Here is a 20,024-nt window from a genome sequence, read left to right on the forward strand (position 1 = left end):
TGCAGCTAGGCTCGGCAGTGACACTGTTTTATGTGCAATATTGCCACCAGTGCCATGTGTAGATGGCCCCCACATCCCTTTTGTCTGTCTCTTTTGTGCAGAGTTTTTTTTTTAAGGAATTTTAACTACCTAGTGAGGTGGGAGAGGCTGGGACCAAGGTGGAACTTTTGACAGATTGGACAGGTATGAGGACAGGGCTCCGCCTCTCCGCTCCTGAATCCAGGTGTATATATAAACAGAGTTTTAAATAAATGATGTGACAGACAGTGGGGGAGAAACTTCATTCTTTGTGGTGTCTTCTTGCAAGACCTGTACCTGCTTTGGGCCATTCAGGGGGGTGTACAAAGATCCTGGAGCCTGAAGTAAGGACAGCATCTCTGATTAACCTTACAGCAAAGATGTTGTACCTGGAAAGTAGTGCCCAGGCTCAGTATAACGAGGTAATGTATTATCAATGCAATATTCATTATATGCTAATATATATATATAGTGTCTATATGGATTTATACAGCTTCTAAACTCAGGTGGCTGAGATTTTTATATATATATATATATATATATATATATATATATATTATACACACTTTTTTTTTTTTTTCAATGTGTGTTCTGTGGATTTCAGTTTGGAATGAAGCAATTTTTCCATGATTATAATTTAAATTTGTATGTAGTATTCCTAAGCAAATGATAAGTTTTTGCCATAAATAAGAATTTATACATTTGTGTGCATGCTTCATGAAAAACTAACTCCGTTAAGTCCCGGATGATCTTGAACGCCTGATGTGACATTCCAGAGTCTAACAGTAAAAGTGCAGCTGCTGCGCCTCATTTGAATGGCCAGAATGACCTGGAGTTGTGCAACTCGGCGACGGCAGAGCAATGCATTTGGAATGATTAGCGAGTGATTGTTACAGGATTAAAAAAAAAAAAAAAAGCCTTTCTAAGGTTTAAGTACATATGGTTTGATTACAAGTTTTCAAAGACTTTTTATTTTGAGTAGTATTTTATAGCCCTGGAACTTTTCCAAAGATTTCTGTGTGAATTGTTAGCGGTGATGGTGTTTGTTCTAGACGCAGGTGGAAACAGAGGTGTTGTTCATGGTGATCTAAGGGCTGCCCTGTGAAGGATTGCATTGGTGTCTAATGAGGTGTCAAATGTAGAAAGATTATTTACCTAAGGTTTAATGGCAAGGTGAAAAACCAACAATTAACAGCTCTCCTTTTCCAAATTTTGAGCGAGACTGGTCAGCCCTTTGTGACAGACTTTCATAATGTCGGGCACATTTCCAGTGTTTCAATGGGTTTATGATGTACAGACCATCTCCATTTAGGGTAAAACGGCTCATAAGTTGTCAGCATTCTCTAAAGCAACTATGCTGCATTTGTGAAGAACCTTGACCCCATTATTCATTAGTAAAAGCCGTACTGATTCAGGTACCCCTGATACGGATGCATCAGCTTCAATTGTCAAGGCTTCTTTACTTGCAATGCATTGCTCCAGAAGTAAGAATTATTTTATAACATGGACAGAAGGAACTACTCTTTGAGAACCAATACAGTGATGGCCTTGTTCACACTCGTCTTATCACTCTAGAATGTCCTAAATGAGAGAGCATGGTCTCCTGTCCACTAAAGAGGAATAACTTTCGGTCACCATTGTTTAACATTAATGTCAAAGACAGTGGATCAAATTCAAAAATTTCAACATTTCATATTTGTCCTCAGTTTTATAATACTTGGGTCCTCAATGGGGACTGTTTTTGCTACATATTTAATTAAAATGTGTGTGTGTGTGTGTGTATGTATGTGTGTGTGTGTGTGTGTGTATGTATGTGTGTGTGTGTATATATATATATATATATATATATATTAAGTTATGGATTTTTCCCTAACTGTAAGAAAATGCCAGTGTTAATTCGGTCTCTTAGGCTTCATATAGATTGCTTCAGGTTCTGACTATAAGAAGTAAAGGTGTTGTAACCTAAGTCTTAAACACTTTATGGTGGCAGTGGATACATTTTAGAAGATGAGAGGAAGCAGGGGCTAAGATTGGGGGATTAAGGCAGTAATACTGTCCAGGGGGCTGGGAGGAAAGGAATTTCAGCCTGTCAAGCTTTCCTCCACCCCCATCTTTTTTCCATTCTCATACCACTAGAAAAATGGAAGAAATTGTACTTCTAACATACCCTTATGTGTTCCGAGCTACCACCATGTGGGTATTGTTAGTTGATTATTCAAAGGAAGCAGCCATTTGAAATAGAAGCCATGAAAATGTCTTTTTTGGGCATGTTACTATAATTAAGTGGGTTTGACATATAGACACCTTATAGACAAGGTGTCTTAGAAACAAATGCACACTTCTGCTTTCAGCAATATTTCCTCCTACAAATCTCCATAAAATGTAAATGGTTTAGCAAATAGTTTTGCTTGGCTATTTTTGGGTGATCTTCAGTTTTTCCATGTCTGTTCTTGTACATATCTGCTTCTTAATTCCTCTGGTTGCCTTTGGAAACAGACAGCGGTTTAGCTCCACTCCACAGACTGCCATGATGATCAGATCTCGTATTCCCATGATGGCGCCAAATATCTGGCATTTAATTGGAGCCCTAATACAGCATGTGGCTACCGCCTAAAGGGAGCTTGTTACATTGTGTGTGCAGTGCAATCTGCAGGCAGCAGGGCAGAGAGAAGGAGCTCAGCAGATTGATTTATAGTTTTATGGGAAAAGATTCAGCACAACTTGTATTTTATTTACACCCTTGCTCTTTTTATGCCTAGGAGTCATGTGGGCGGTCCTACTCAGTGATTGACATCCTCCTTTATATAACTGTGCATGCAGAGATAAATGTCAGTCCCTAATTAGGACCGCCCACTGGACTCCTCAGCATAGGAAAAAGGGGACATAAATAAAATGCAAGTTATGCTGAATGTTTTCCAATAATACCACAGGAATATATTACTCTACTCTGCTCTGCTCCTCCTACTTTATACCATGGTACCCACAGATAGGATGGCATATGCCAGGTTCCAGGTCCTATCATCTAAGATCCCACCATACACTGCACAATATTCTGAGCTTTAGATATGAACAGAGAAGAAAAAAATCATGTACCTTACAAAAAGTACACAGTTATATCAGGTTCTAATGAGTTTTCCAGAGCAGTAAAAATTGGTGAGCTTAGAGGGGCTTAAAAACCTAAAACAATAAATGCTTGCTCTCACTGTTCCACTGCCATTCCACCACTGCTTCAGTGCCTGCTCTTCATTCCTATCCTGGTTCAACATGCCAGGAAAGGCCCACTCCACTAGTTAATGGCGGTGACTCTCCTCATCGGTGATTGAGGGGCCATTTCTGGTGTGTTGGTGTTTGACAGGAAGTGGAGAGAGACAGGGGACTAGAGAAGCATCAGAACGGCAGTGACAAAGGTCATTGAGATTGGTGTTGTTAAGTTCCTCTGAACTCACTGCCACTATCTTGTATTGCTCTGGAAAACCTATTTTAAACGTGTGGAATAATCAAAATGAGTAGATTTCTTTCAATTGTTTTTGATGTTTTGTGATGAATTATAATGTAGCAAATACAGGCTTTAGCCCCATACAGTGCCAAATGTAGGGAGGGACTCGACAGCTGTTCTGCCAGTACTTCTGCAGTTGTCACTTATCTAACCCCTACAATTAAGAGTTGTTCTCAGAAGGTTTTATGAGAACAGTTATTAGTTTCTTTCATACATAGGCCTAAATATCCCAATGTGTCTGTGCCTAAAATCTGTCTCAAAAGTGGCAGCAATTTGACACAACTAGGGTTTCCACACTTTTTTCGACTTGGAAAGTGCAGGGCTTTATGTGAAATGGGCATGGCCCAATATGTGGCGTTTTGCATCAAAATTGCTCCACAATTGTGGTGTAATATTCTGTCTCCAAGTAAGCCAATCAATAGTTGGTATAGAGGTAGTCAGTGTCCATTCCTGCACCACATTTATGGTCCAGCCTGAGCCACTGCGATAAATCTGGTGCAGGTCTAGACAGCCAGTCTAAGCTTAGGTCATCTACAAGCTTAGTAAATCTGGGTCTTTGTGTGTATATAGTGTAATGTGCTAGTCCTTCTTACTCCCTCTATAGACCTTAAGTTATGTATACTCATCATTATACTTTTTAAACTCTTTAACACTTCAGATTTAAAACTTTGGTAGTAAGACCCTCAAATAGTAGGTGTACTGCTGTAACTCATATTGTCTCCAGTGACATCCGTGTTGTTTGAAGGTATTGCAAGATGCTTTATGAACATCACTTTTGGCCTTTATTGATATTAGGACCATCCCTGGATCAGACTATTATCTCATCCTGTCATTTGTTAATTACTACCACTTCATGATGGTGTTGATCATCTGGCCAAGCTGGCTTTAAAGTTTGCTAGAGCAGATAGATCATGGTGGGGGTTCCACATGTGGGTGGGTGTCTATGGGTGAATTGAGCTGCTGCTTCAAGAGTGCTTCCTTTTTATTATCAGGATAGTTATGGGAAACTCTTGTGAAACCTGGCTGCAGGTGGGAGGATGCCTAGAGTCCTTTCATCTCCATTCCCTTCCATCTCATGCAGTCTATTTGCTCATGATGCTTCGTTGAAATATAATAACTCCCCTAGACGTTAGCACATTTGTATTCTTAGGCCTTTACTTATACTCCATACAGGCCCACTGTTTAGAAAACACAATTCCCTCCTATTTAAAGACAAAGAACAGTGTCCTGTCCTGAATTTATTCACAATGACAGTCGTTAATATGCACCACTATTTCCATGTTACATTTACTCTCCTTGCTCACCAATGCCTACAGATACAAGACCGAGTATGAAGACTGCTTTCTGAAGAGCACGCCAGTAGTAATGATGTGATGAGTAGCACTCTCTGTGTATCTGAGTAGCGAGGCTTGACCCTTCTTTAAAGGCGAATTCTTGTATCAGGGTTCTTGAAACTTAAACTTTCAGTTGTGCCCTGCAGGGACTTTTCTTTGACATGGAATGTGCAAGAGACAGTCTAGGCTTTGCCCCATAAATACCTGCCCAGGGGGCGGTCAGGGGGCAGTAATGTACCCACATTAGAGAGTAAGCTGTTGCAGATGTATGTGTTGGAGCTATCCAGGAAACATTTTAGTCTCCAGTGTATCCGGTTTAAATTAAAATAGAGGTAAATTATATCTAATACAGTATGCAAGACATCGGTCTCCAATACACTGATCAGTTTAGTCCAAGTGCACATTACTCATATTCTCCATTCACTGGGAAGGACTGTCAGAGAATACCGGTGCTATAGGTACACTGGGATAAAGTGGCATAGAAAGTGTTTAGAATAGCATGCTACTTTAATGGTGCACGGCAACGGCCAATTTAACACCTGCAAGTTCTCTAAAATGTCTGAAAATGCTTACATTGACCTCATTGCAGTCTACATAGATTCTTAGAAGACAAGGTTCCTCGATATCCTATTACTCGTCCTTATTTGTCAGCGTATATCTAGTTACAATCCTGTATTTCTACTACCGGTGACACATTTGTAATGAAATATTAGCTATACCACATAGCTGACATGCCAGTCAGTGGGTGTCAAGCATGCAGTCCGTTAAGGTAGTATACATTTAATGAATAGACCTTATCCAAGGCCAAGGCTCACTTGTATGTATGAGTAAGGGGGCAGGTCTCCCTAAGCATGGTGGAGGGGTAAGGAGTCCATGATGTGTAGACTGTGTCTGCTGCATGGATTCCATGCAATTCATTTCTACATTTGACTCCAAATAAACATAGAAGTCTTGTATATCCCACATGACTTGTGAGCATTATGGGTTAACTCACAGTATAAGGCTTCTTGCACACGACCATATGGCTTTTTCAGTATTTTGCGGAACAGAACAGCTGGCCCCTGATATAACAGTACTATCCTTGTCCGTTATGCGGACAATAATAGGACATGTTCTATCTTTTTTAAGGAAGTACGGAAACGGAAGGCATACGGAGTACCTTCAGGTTTTTTTTTTGCGGATCCATTGAAGGGAATGGTTCCGTATACGGAACGTAAATGAAAAAAAAAAAAGTTTGTGTCCCAGAGGCCTTAAGGTTGAGTTCACATCAGCGTATAGCCTTTCCGTACTCCTGCTCCGTTATAGGAGCAGGAGAACGGAAAGGACGGATTCGGCACATAACTGAGCCGAACGGAGCCTACTGGACCCCCAGAAACCTAACGGACCCTATTATAGTCTATGGGGTTCGTAGGCTCAGTTATGTGCCGAATCCGTCCTTTCCGTTCTCCTTCTCTTATAACTGAGCAGGAGAACTGGAAAGGCTGAACGCTGATGTGACCTCAGCCTAAGAATTAAAGGAAGCATCTGTTATTCTGTGATTTTACTTGTCCTTATTTGTCACCGTATATCCAGTTATATTTCGTACTGTTGAATGAAATATCAGCTATACAAGATAGCTTAAACGCAAGCATGCAGTCTTAAGGTGGTTTACATGAATGATTAGAAGGTCACCCCACAAGGCCATGCCACCAGCAGGTGAAGGGTTAGTCAGACCCAGACATTTGTTTATTCTGTCATGAGATCTTTGCTCTTGAATTTGTTCAGGTTTTCACCTGGTTTCCCACTTCCTGCCCCCAGTACTTCTGTCTGTCTTGTTGACATGTCTTTTGTTAGAGGAGCAATGTGAGAGCGTCTGATGCTGGCCTCCTCTCTGCGCATCACACTTGTCTGGCATATAGGCATTTCACCTAGCCTGCTACTAACCCTCTGAAACTTAATCCTTATGAATTCCTTTCCAGAGTCTGAGAATTTGGTCATGGTGCAGTTGTGGAAGTCCTGTGTGCCTGTTTTACAGATACTGTGGATCCGTATTCACAGCCCCATCACACATGGCTAGGAAATGCCACCGACCTCTAGGGTGCAGCACTACGTTTTTCCTGCACAGCAGCGCTCCCAGGTCACCAGGCAGGGACCTGCAATCATCCCCAGTCAAAAACCAGTACCAGCTCTGCATCCCCTTCATTCTCAGGATTGGTGGCAGTCCCAGAGGTCAGACCTCCACCAATCATGAAGTGATGGCTTACCCTAGCGGTATACTATCGTTTTTGGAGATGAGAAAAACCATTTAAGATAATAATGGAAAAAAAAAAAACTCCACCTAAGAATTGCAAAAGTGTCCATTCCAGCCTTAGACCCTATGATCTGCAAAGTCTTTGTATGACATAATAAAGATTAGTTGGAATTAAGCACCACAATGGAGACATTTTGTGAAACAGCTTGACTCATCTCTTTCAGGAGGAGGTTATTCACACTTCCCATTAAGCAACATAGTGACTTAGTCACCTTCTGAGAGACAAACTGCTTAGACAAGAGCAACGAGTGCCATGGAGTGCATAGAGTTTTATATATTCGGTGTTTCCAAGACAAACACTCCCTACTCAAATGAGTTCTCCAAGGCTATGGTCAGACAATGAAAGAAGACCTGTCGGCTCCCCCAACATGTCTGTTTTAGTAGTATGAATACATTGAATACCAGTTGGGGTTGTGTCCTTATGCAGTCTCCCACAGACCAATCCTTGCTGACAGTGTCGGACAAGGAGAATGGTAACACCCAGCTGTCAGTTTACTCATAAGTATCTAGAAGGAATAACAGTAACTGAACACATTTCCAAGAAAAGATACTCCAGAATTGTTATTCCAATTATTTACTAAAATATCGATGTCTGGAGCGCTGATGTGTCCTCTGTAAAAGCATGAGGGCGGTATGTGTACCCCGTGAGGACAAAAATCTGGGAACCTAGGCCCTGGTGCATTTTGCCTACTTTATAGACTGTATTCTGAGATTACAATCTTGGACTAGTAGAAGAAAGACAATACTGCAGCGTTTCCAGTATGGTTCCTAAACATGTCTTTTGTCTGAATTACCTTAACTGCTGAGGGTCAAGACCCACTACACGCATACACACAAAATGTATTAGCGCTTGCGTGTGTAAGGTGTTTTTTAGATCAGGTTAGACACGCTTCAGTTTTACATTTAATCTTCTTTTTGGAGATCAGTCATGTACTTGGGAGTGTCCCAATATGCCCTTTTGAAATGCTGATCTTCAAACCTGCCTTTCAGTTGTTTCTTTAGAAAGTCCTATATTAATTATGGCTTACTTGTTTGTATTTAACATTTAAGCAGTCGGACAGGTTCTTTATACAGCATATTATCCTCAAATGGCAAATTTCCAACCCCGTCCCATTTTGTATTAGCTATGCTTACATTTCTGTTAATATAGTTTATAGATGTACATTTCATTGCATAGATTTCTTTTTACACAGTGTAGACTGCTAAAGCCACATGGCCATGCAGATATGTACCCAGGCCAGGCCCCTCTCACTAGAATTTGGGAATATGTTTCTTTTTTAAATTCCTTTTTTAGCAACCTGCCTCTTCTTTATGGTAAAAAATGTTATCGTAGTGGCCTGTCAAACATAAGCCAAAATGGTGCACTTTTCACATTTACTAGGCCAGGGAGGGGGCAAACTGTGGCTCTCCAGCTGTTGTAAAACTCCAACTCCCAGTCTGCCTACAGCTATCAGCCTACAGCAGGGCATGATGGGATTTGTAGTCTTACAACAGCCCGAGGGCCTCAGTTTGCCCATCACTGCACTAGGCCAATGGAAACTGATTAGTACACCAGTAGCTTTGAAATATACAGACAGAGTATATATAGAGACTAAAATATAATTAGGACACAGTAATATTGTTTTACTATCCCATGGGTGATCATTTCAGGTATACAGACATAGGAGAATGGTATAGGAGAATTTTGGTACTATACAACTTTTTTTTATTTACTCTATGCTGTCCTGGGTGTAAAACATGTTATTTTTACTATTTGTACGCTATAAATGCTGCATTTCTTGTTCACGTTGCTTCATGAAACTCTTCTGCTCTCTTTTAGCCGCAGTATACAAACTTGGGCCTGCTGAATAGTATGGAACAGCAGATACAGAATGGTTCTTCTTCTACCAGCCCTTATGCCAACGAGCATGCACAGAACAGTGTGACAACACCATCTCCATATGCTCAGCCAAGCTCCACCTTTGATGCCTTGTCTCCTTCTCCAGCCATTCCTTCAAATACTGATTACCCAGGATCTCACAGCTTTGATGTCTCATTTCAGCAGTCCAGCACGGCCAAGTCTGCTACGTGGACGGTAAGCGGGATATGCTAGACTATGTGCAAATAGAAAATATGGCAATATGTTATGTGAGGTTTATGCCTAACACCCAAAAGGTCTTGACTTTGGACAAGGAAGTTATATTTTATTGGTAATGATGACACAGAGAAGAGATTTGGACATAACATTGCTCAGATGTATCCACTGGTTTGGCAATGGTTAAAGGTTTTGGCCCATCTTGCACTTTGGTTGCATATCGTTAGGATATGCCACCAGTGTCCAATAGGTGCAGGTCCCACCTCTGAGACCCGCACCTATCTCTAGAACAGGGCCCAAAAAGGGAATGAGGGCGCCCCACGGAAGCATGGATACCCTTCATTTACTTCTATTGGAGTGCTGAAAATAGAAGAGCGCCACTGGAACTCCCATAGAGGTGAATGGAGAGGTGGCTGTGCTTGCTCGGTGTACTTTCCATTCACTTTCAGGGCCCCCTTTGGGAGATAGGTGCCGTTCCCACCTGTGAGACCCACAACTATCAGACATTGGTGGCATATTCTAGAGATATGCCACCAAAGTGCGAGAGGGGCCAACCCCTTAAAAACACCAATACAGTATTACAACATGCTAGCAAAATCCTTGGCAGGCTGCAATTCACATGATGAGCACTGGGCGGCTGCAGATAGACACATATAGAATAAACATCTTGTGACACAATATCGTGATGTTTTGTTTTTTTATCTGTTCATCTCATGGTACACATATCAGGTAAGGCTACTTTCACATTTGCGCTTTCCTTTCTGGTATTGAGATCTATCATAGGTTCTCAAAAGGAGAAGGAAAATGCTTTGGTTCAAAACTGAACTGAACGGAGTGCACCAGGATACATTCCGTGCCGTTTCGTTGCATTCCCATGCCAGACAGAAAAAAACTGCATGCAGCGTTTTTGTGTGCATCATGGGATACTGATCAAGATCCAACATGATCCGTCATTTTAGAGATAATACAACCGGATCCATTCAGAACGGATGCAGCTGGTCGAATTATCAAAACTGAAGCGTTTTTGCTGATCCCTTGATGGATCAGGCAAAAACGTAGGTGTGAAAGTAGCCTAAGAAAGGACAGAGCTGCACTGTTTTGATAAGATCATCTACTATTGACCTTTTCAAGTTACTACTCCATATTAAGTAGAAATCTCTTCACTTTTGCTGGGATTTAAATGGTTTCTTCAATATAGAATCCCTTTGTGAGGCTAGAAGCAATGGCCTTAATAGTAGAGCACCCCTTCAATGACTCCTTGGTGTCACCTTATGTATGGGGTGTTGCTGTGTTATTACTGCAAACTGAGGAAGAAAAGATAATTGGGCTACTCACGTGACAAGAAGCGAACATTAAGTTTCTTTGACAAGTTCACTGTGTCATTACTCCTGTGAAATGAAGAACGTGTAATTAGTATTGCATTATTTATTCTGTTCTTTGTATGGTGAGACACTGTCAGTATAAAGATTCCCATGTGCAACCCTCACCTTTTCTCCTCCCATCTTCCTCAGAAAGACAAGACATTGGTGAGCGTGCTACACCTAAGCTTTCTGGCCAGTCCACAAATGATGCTGCCTTTTGCAGGAAGGCGAAGCAGCTTCTGCCTAATATTTGTTTGCAAATATGTCCTACAATCAGATATGACTTGTAGAACCTGTTTCATGTGAGTGCCTCGTGAAAATCATTTTATGAAGAACCTTGTTGTGTCGTCCTCAGAATTCTCAATACAATCAAGCAACACTATAAAGTCCTTTAAAGGTGGTATCCCTTGATTAATGTAAAAGATGAAAGACACACATAGTCTAGTACATAACAACCTCTTTCTAACAAGGCAAGAAACAGCCCTGTACCTCACATGGATGCAAAGATCTCCCCATTCATAGCTCCAATATCTCCACTAGATTTACTACAAGATGGCAGCTCAGAGATGTGTCCTTTCTGAGAGGACATGTCCTGTCTGCTGCAGCTAGTGGCAGCTGAAGGATGGAACTGAGCATTTGCGTCCATCTCAATGAGCGGGACAGAGAAGTTAGAAACAGAGGAGACAGCAGGTGGTGCTGTACAGATATATTTCATTAAATAACTCAGTAGCTATAATACATTTTTAATTACCTGCAAAAAGTATTCAGATCCAAGTGCTGGTTTGAAAACTACAATATTATTTGTGGGACAACGCCTTTAAAGCTACTGTCCAGTCTCATGACTGGATCGTCAATGTGGACTTCTAAAGGGGTCTTGAAAATAAAGATTAACAAATTAATACTGACCTCTCCTCTGTTCCCCTGAGGAGCTGGTGGGCCAACACTACTGAGTGATGTTACTAGCTGTGCCCAGCCACTCCATTAACATAGAATATTCGGATGGGTATATGAATCATCTATGCATCATCATAAACTTTAGCTATAAGTCAGCCGAACAAGCAGCTATCCCTCCCTCTGAGTGGGGGAAGGGGAGTGAACCACTGTCTGAGGTGTCTCTATGAGAGTACAAGCCAACAGCCTAAACCATCTTTCTGCCAACACCTACCATTGCATCTTCCTGAACCCTGCTTGTGCCTCTACTGCATTCAGTGATGTCCTATCTAATGATGACACGACTCCCACATCGTGTGACAGCGGGCCCTTGAGTAGTCAAGGAGGATGCTGAAAATGGCAAGACCCGCCTCCATCCTGGAGGTTCTGTGGCAGCATGGGCGGTATAAGGGGGTATGGAACGTGCAAAAAAAAGTGCTGCACATGTGGCTGCAACAGTTATGGGTCAGTTTCCTATTATGATTAATAGTGTATGTGAGGTTTTTTAAAGCTTTGCTGCCTCCCCGGATAACCCCTTTAACCGGTCCTGCCAGAGTTGAGGTGTTTGAAGGTTGGTGGCAGTAGCTAACAAGATGTCGCAAAAAAAATGAACTATGGGACCATTAGACATTACTTGTGTTTTAACAAATTGGATCAGCTGACAGTCCAGTTTCTTTAGGAGTTGCCAGAAACAGGAGTACTATCGAGGGAGACATAGGACAGATACCTTTTATGTGGCCATCTGTGTGTAGCTGTTTTTCACTACCCTGCTCCATAGAATTGTATCTAGGCCTAGGCAGTGGCATAGTGTGGGTTGCCAGCACCCGGGGCAAGCCAAGTATTGCTCAGGAGAGCCGGGCGCCAGGCAGTATAATGAGGGTGATGGAAGCCTATGGCTCCCATAACCTCGGTTCTGCCTCATAAGCTTTAGGCCAGGCCTGAAGCCTATGAAACAGTATAATAGTACAGGAGATCGCAATTACATCACCACGACCTCCTGCGCCGGGTCTCACGTCATGACGCAGCGCAGGAGGGCATGGTGATGCGTTCCTGACCACCTGCGCCGGGACGCGAGAGCAAAGGCTACAAGAGGTGAAGAGAGGTGAGTATGTGTGTGTGTGTGTGTGTGTGTGTGTGTGTGTGTGTGTGTGTGTGTGTATATAAGTTTTTTTATTTTATTTTTGTGTAAGTACTAGGGGCACTATGGAGGGGTGGGAAAGCATGGGGGCCATTACATATTGTACAGAGGGGCCATTATATAGAATAATTACACAGAGGGGCCATTATATTATATACAGAGTGGCCATTATATATTTTCCTTAAACAGAGGGCCTATTAATAATGGCCCCTCTGTATAATTATAATATATAATTGTCCCCCTGTATAATTATTATAATGGCCCCTCTGTATAATTATAATATATAATGGTCTCCCTGTATAATTATTATAATGGCCCCTCTGTATAATTATATAATGGCCCCCCTGTAATATAAGGATATATAATGGCCCCTTCTGTATTATTATTACATATATATAATGGCCCCTCTATATAATTATTATATATAATTACCCCCCCCCCCCCCCCCATATAATATATAGGGGCTATTATACATTATACAGAGGGGGCCATTATATATAATAATAATAACTAATAATAATAAAACTCTGCAGAGATGAGACGCAGCTGAAAGAAGGTGTCATGGCGGTCTTATCTCCGAATGAAATCGTTGTGGAAAGTCTGCATCACAGGAGATGTCACTGGATGGATGAGGTATGTGGTGCTGTATTATACTGTATATTTTGTAGTGATGTATGTAATGTCCAAACACACATTTGTTTCACGGTAGGGTTGAGGGGTGGATTGAGAATTTGGCCCACCCTGCTGCATCCTGGCCCCCAGACCTCAGGTCACACTGTATGTTCTGAATTCTGGGGCCTCACACCCATCTACTACATTATTTGTGCTCAGAGAATTACTACTGTATTATCTGTGGTGTTACATAGGACTGCAGGTGTATACTCATAGAGTTATAACTGTGTTATCTGTGGTGTTACATAGGACTGCTACATTATTTGTTAAAAGGGGAGTGTCAACAGGTTGGGGGGGGGGGGGGGGTGCGCGCTATACATGGCTTCCCCCGGGTGCTGGCAACCCACTCTACACCACTGATGACACATAACACAGTGATAACTCTGAGCACAGATAATGTAGCAGATGGGGTGAACCAAACGCGCACAGTGGGACCTCAAGTCTGGGGCCAGGCTGCTACAATGTGGGCCAAATTCTGGATCCACCCTCCCATCACTACAGAACGTACAGGGTAATACAGCGCCCCATACCTCTTACATCCAGTGATGTCTCCTTTGATATAGATGTTCTCTTTCCTCATCTTCTCCTTTAAGACCTTCAGACCAGACCACCATTTTTCAGTAATTCCTCTTCTCTGCAGTTTGAAAAAAATAAATAAATCTTAGTTTACTACTTTTCCATCATCCTCCCATCTTCTGAACAAATCATCCTACCACCCCCAATGCAAAAAATACCCCCTTTTTAATGCCCCCAGTTGAGATAATGTCCCCACAGTGCCCCCATAATGTGCCAGTCTAAAATACCCCTATATAGTGCCCCCAGTAAATGCCCCCATAGGGCTCTTCTCCCCCCCTTCCTCCTAGTGCCCCCATAAAGTACCAGTATAAAATGCCCCAAATATAGTGCCCCAGTAGATTCCCTCAGTGTCCCCCAAAATTTTCAAGATAAAATATCCCTTCTTAGTGCCCCAGTAGATGACCCCATAGTACTCCTCTCACCCATTCCCCATAGTACACACCATAATGTGTCCCAGTATAAAAGAGCCCACCATATAAAATACTTCTTTTTGGCCTCAGTAGAAGCCCCCATAGTGTTCCTCTCCCCCCTTCCCTCATAGTGCCACCCATTAATGTGCCAGTAAGAAGTGCCCCCCAATAATGTGCAGTAAGAAGTGCCCCCAATAATGTGCAGTAAGAAGTGCCCCCTATAGATGCCCCCCAATCATGTGCCAGTAAGAAGTGCCCCCCAATCATGTGCCATTAAGAAGTGCCCCCACAGCCCCCCATAACATCATTGCGCCACCTGCAAAGGCCTCTGGTGCCTGCAGCCTATCAGAAGAACGGGGACGGGAGACGCCTCTCCTCTGCCCCACAGCATTCACCACAATGGAAGCGCTGATCTCCCTGTGCCCTGCCACGGCCCCCCACTTGTCACTAGGGCCATGCCTGAGTTGATCGCCTCACCTGGCCTAATTGGCGCCCCCTGCAATTTTACGCCTTAGGCAACTACGCCCGGGCCCCCCCACGCTACACCACTAGGCCTAGGAAAGCATTCACCTGCTCTCCACCACTCTGTTCCAGAGCCAAGGGTCCAGTCTCGCTCCTTACTGTCCCCGTCGTGTATACTGCCAGACAGGGTACATGCGCTACTGCAGCCAATTACTGACCGTAGCGATGACGTGTCTCCAAACAATCCATCACTGCTTGATCACATCCTGCTTGGGGATACGTCTCTGCTGAGGCAAGTAATTGTCTGCAGCAGCGAACGGTCATATACCCTAAGGTTTATATATTTAATACCTAATAAAGATTTTTCCTTTTTTTTAAACGTTACAGTTAAAAAGTTATTAAAAGTTGAACAACCCCTTTAAAGTGATGTTCAGAGCTTATGTGAGCTATTTACAGTGTAATCATAAAAAAAAAAAAAAAAAAGACATTAAATCTGATTCCTAGTAGAAAGACACTTTGTAATAGTGCCCCAGTAAAAAGATTTTGCATACAATAAATGGACACTTACAGTAAAAATTTGCATTTCCCAGAAAAAATATAAATTCTGGATTATGTGTTTTTTGTGGGGAATGCTGTGCTGTTCTTCTGTTATTCCTCCTAGATTTATATGAATACATTGGATGTTACAATTTACCTTGTTAAAGAGTTGTGTCCCTACACAGTCTCATTCTGTCCAATGGGTGCTGGCAGTGCCAGACTGTGAGGAACCCCCCCCCCCCCCCCCCCCCCCATGCCTGGTAGCATCCATTTGTCAATTTAATTGTATATTTCTATTAGGGATAAATGAGGAACAGCACAACAGAGTTTTAAGAAACAATGTTCCAGAATTGGATATATTGTGGGAAATATTATTTTTTAAAACAGAGACTAATTAGTTCTCTAACCGGTCGTTGGGATGAACCTAAATTGGCACCACACTAATCTTTTAGGGTGAAAAGCCCTCTCCTAGCGCCTTTCCCTTTTGGTCGCTAGCTACTTCTGACATGGTTCATTGAATACAAAGGAGAACCTTCAGTTTAAAGTCCTAATAGCTGCTTAAAAGGGTCAAATTTCTACAGACAACTATACAGACCTGACGGGCTACTCATCTGCCAGGCTTGCAGGGGGAAAGAGCTGATCATTACATTTAATTGCCATATTGTAAATGAAGCCCCACCCTGCTTTACTATAGAAGATGCCACTGGAAGCCCGGATTAAAACTGCTTTCAGCATATAAAAATGAAATCACCGTGTGAAGACGAACAATAGACACATTCCAAAGCCGATGGCAATGTTCTCAGAGACTAGCGTTTATGGGCCAAGCAGAGACTACAGATTTATCATATAAAATCTTTCCCAATTTTGCTGAAAGTGGCAGATTATTGGATTACCGGATATGACAGAAGTTGGGGTTTTGTCTGTCTCATACTTTTGCTTCATAATCATTGTTAGAAAAAGCTTTTGCTGTGTATTTGCTTTTAGTTTAGCGTTTTTACGAGGGGAAGGATGTTATGTTTTTTCATCTACGTTCTTTCATGTCAGCCTTGGCGATCAGACAGGTGGTCAGGACGGCTTTTAACTTACCATAAAACAGAAGCACCTGGTTTCTTGTCTATTGCCAGGTAATAATTTAGAGATTTACCACCAACCTGGAAGATACTATCACTAGCGTCGATGCTGCTGTCATTTCTTTCACCCTGTGTTCCTCGTGACGTGTCACTGATGAAATTCTGAGAGGCGTTGAGGCCACCTATGCATTTTATCATATTCCAGATTCATTAAGTGCTCTAGGTAAAGTTGAAGTAAAGATGTGTCTTTCCTTACCTTTCCTCCCAAGCAGTGCAAGATGATCAGCTTTGAAAAGATTAAAACTTTTATGTTACTCATCTTGGGCTATCTTAAAAACTTCTATCTGAAAGGGTTTTTTCTTTTGAAATCATCAAATATTTTTTTCGAATTTTTGGCAGTTTTTCTTTTTCATTTTAGCAGTATTATAACATTGAGAAGAACAGGGAGATAAAACTCCTATATAGGCTGTGAGGGAAAGTTGTTATCTGAAGGGTAATCCTCATAATAATCATACATGTAGAATTGGGATAACAGTATGACAACTCTTATGTTCTCTTGATAGGCCTAAATTAAGATATCTAGAGAGAGCATAACACTTATCCCTCTTTGGCCTCAGTAAATGGTCAAAGTGAGCCATCAAAGAGCCAAGACAGGAAGTGAAATACTTGGCGTGATTTCAAAAAATTGTATCCAGAAAACAATCCACCTGTTTTAGAATATTCACATAAAGATTGTTTCTATGGAATGCATTTTTTATATGCTGTAAGCGAATAAAAAGAGATTTGGTTAAGTGTAGCTTGAAAGCCACATTCTGGTCCTCACTAATCTAATGATCTAAACTGTAGCTGGAAAGGACGCTGTGGATTAGTGGCCAATCCAGAGGTTTGGGGTCGATGGTTATTGATGAAGGAAACTGATTATTCCCCCTATAAGTAATTGCAGTGGGATTGTGAATAGGGCAGTGGAGAATAGTTGTGGAGTGGAGCGCTGCAACCCCTACTTAGTCAAGGCCCCAGAAGTTTATCCCCATGCAGAAGTCGTTCTTCAACCAAGCTAATTAGATATCTTTGTAAGAGGGAAACTTGGATTTACCATAGGTCAAGTGTAGAGACTGTTCTTCCAAAAGAGGGACAATTTGGAGCTATGATGGCATAACATAGTGATATTCTGAATGGTTCAACATGAGGTACATCAATAAATAAAGTCATACACACCTCACTAATCCTCCGCCATTCCTGTTCTGACTTGGCCTGGGTCTCCAAAGTTCTCTGTTTCCTGCTGCAGCCAATGCAATCCAGACACAGAGACAACACTGGCTGGAGCTGGTCAATGCCACCGCAGCCAGGTATTGACTGCCTGGGAAGCGGCAGTAGGGAAAATGGAGGTCTCTGGGTCTAACCCATTTAATTGTAAGAACCCACCAAGGTAAGAAATGACAATGTTGAAGGCCTATTTGTGTATTTTTTTCTAAAAATGAGTGACGACATGAGCACAACTCATACATATTTTTGAGCTCCTTTAGGAAAGTATTTTATTCGACTGTTATTAAAACCACTCCTCAGTTTTAGCTGAAGGCGAGGAATACAAAATGATGTGTTTGAGAGATGATTGTTCTTGCTTGGGACAAGATGCAGCTTGCAGAAGAACATCTGCAGCCAGCCCGTTCTGTATGAGATGGGGCCAAGACTTGTTTGTATCCTGCTGCCTGTCATAACACGCAGAGGGCAGAAAGAATACCTATACTTCTAGAGAAAAGAAATCATACAGTGCATATTGATTTATGTCTGCAAAATGAATGTGCAGTCCATTAGTCAATAGATTTGGCAATATCCACCGAGCTGTTTTTCTTTTCAGATAAGGTCATGTAGGTACGAGAAGTGTGGGCTGTTATTGAGGATTCAGAAGGTCAGGGGCTCTGTACATTACTGTATATAATACCATTTTACTCCAACAAAGCTGTTTAAGGGGGTCCACCTTGTGTAGGTCTGTGTGGTGCCATCTTAAATCACAGGCAAAATATCGGAACGCTGTGCTAGGGAAAACACATTTAGCGCAATTACGCTTGCAATACTGATGGTGTGTATATACTTCACCAATGAATGATTGCCTTTGGAGATGTTTGAACTTACAGTGGAGCTCTGATGTGGAGACCTATTTAATTGCATCAGGGCTATTGCTACAGCTTCCATGAGTAGTCCATTGATAGAATACAGGCTGTATGGCGCAGTGGGGAATTTGATCTTCCTAAAAATGGAAAAATCCAAATAATTTTACATTATTGTTTCTAATACAATAATATTTTAGCATGTCTAGCATTATAACTTCAATTTATGATAGCCAATCACAGGCTTCAGCGGCGACTTGTTTTCAGCCAGTGATTGGCTGCGTTGGCAGTCCAAGCCATTTCCATTATGTCGAGCCTAGGTAGTGCAAAGGACTGGGGGATGACTGCTGAACAGCAGCGGCGGCATAATTTATTTTGCCCAACCCCATTTTAATTAAAGCTATGCCCCCTATAAAGAGGTTTTCCGGGGCTGCCTATATTTAGGATAGGCCATCAATATCAGCACGGGCGTGACTATTTGTTCATGGCTGCGTCTGCTATTACAGCTCACTGCTGTGAATTTAAGAAAAGGTACACTGGTATTAGCTAAAATAGACATTTCAGGAGAGGTGACAACTCTATTTTAAATTCATGAAATACTTTACTCTTTATGAAAGATATTTGTGCTGTGTATTTTCCGCATTTATTTGATCAGATAACAGGACGGCTGAGTTTTTGCATTCTTTGAAGAGTACATGAGTGGGCTGTAAGAAAAACCCTCTAAATGATGTCAGGTGTTTGTGTTTTGTTAACTTTACTCTATGTTGATTTTAAAGAAGTCATGCAACACATCTGGGCTTAGTACCATGTATTGTTCAGGTGGTTTTCTTTGCCATAGGCAAGTACTTGTGTTTGGCGGGCCCACCTACTTAATGCTGCCCCGTATTATTACTAGAAGTGTCTAGACAGATATAAGGAACCATAACAAGGGAGGAGCATTAAAAAGCATTTTAAAGTTAAAAAATCAAACAATTGTTATGACAAATTCCGCTTTTTGTGGCCTGTAAGGGAGTCTTCTATTATACACATTATATGAAAAGATGAGTATGAATTACTGAGTCAAGTCATATCAACCTTTCATATGTAATTATAAGTTGGGATATAGTAAGAATGCGAAGAGCTTCACAGAGAACGCTTGATGCCAAGAGCGAGTGAATAGAAATATTGTCCATGACCCCCTTAAGGGATAAAGCGTTCAGTTTTCTTTGTCTTTCAGATGCAACCCTCTACTATAGAAACATGGCACATTGAGTAGCAGCACTGGGGTCTTCTCAATCATCATTTTTCCTATTTTTCTATACAGCCATAAAAATTAAAAAGCCTAAATCATCTAGACTACTTCACTCTCCTATTTACTGTTCTAAATGTGAGCACTGGTGACTATAGTAGGGGCATGAATGAAATACTGTGACTCTGTAGATGGGTGAGGTGTCTACCTACATACATAATGTTTTATATTGGCCACTGTGGTATTTTATGCCAGCTGCACAGTTACCTATTTATCCCATTTATACTATGTATTTCAAGGCTGCATGCTGGATGGAATCAAAG

At 41.7% G+C, this 20,024-nt stretch overlaps 1 protein-coding gene across 7 annotated transcripts in view; it reads left to right on the plus strand.

The window, feature by feature from the left end:
- The first annotated feature begins 270 nt into the window (after positions 1 to 270).
- TP63 (tumor protein p63) overlaps positions 271 to 20,024 on the plus strand; it is a 54,486-nt gene continuing 34,732 nt past the window's right edge. For all 7 annotated transcript variants that reach the window (XM_044292230.1, XM_044292232.1, XM_044292235.1 and 4 more), the window contains exons 1-2: positions 271 to 440; positions 8,958 to 9,212. In XM_044292230.1, coding sequence (XP_044148165.1) covers positions 399 to 440; positions 8,958 to 9,212 — 297 coding nt within the window. In that variant the 5' untranslated portion in view covers positions 271 to 398. The remainder of the gene's footprint in view (positions 441 to 8,957; positions 9,213 to 20,024) is intronic.

The sequence above is a fragment of the Bufo gargarizans genome, chromosome 4 (assembly GCF_014858855.1).
Source record: "Bufo gargarizans isolate SCDJY-AF-19 chromosome 4, ASM1485885v1, whole genome shotgun sequence".
Lineage (NCBI taxonomy): Eukaryota > Metazoa > Chordata > Amphibia > Anura > Bufonidae > Bufo > Bufo gargarizans.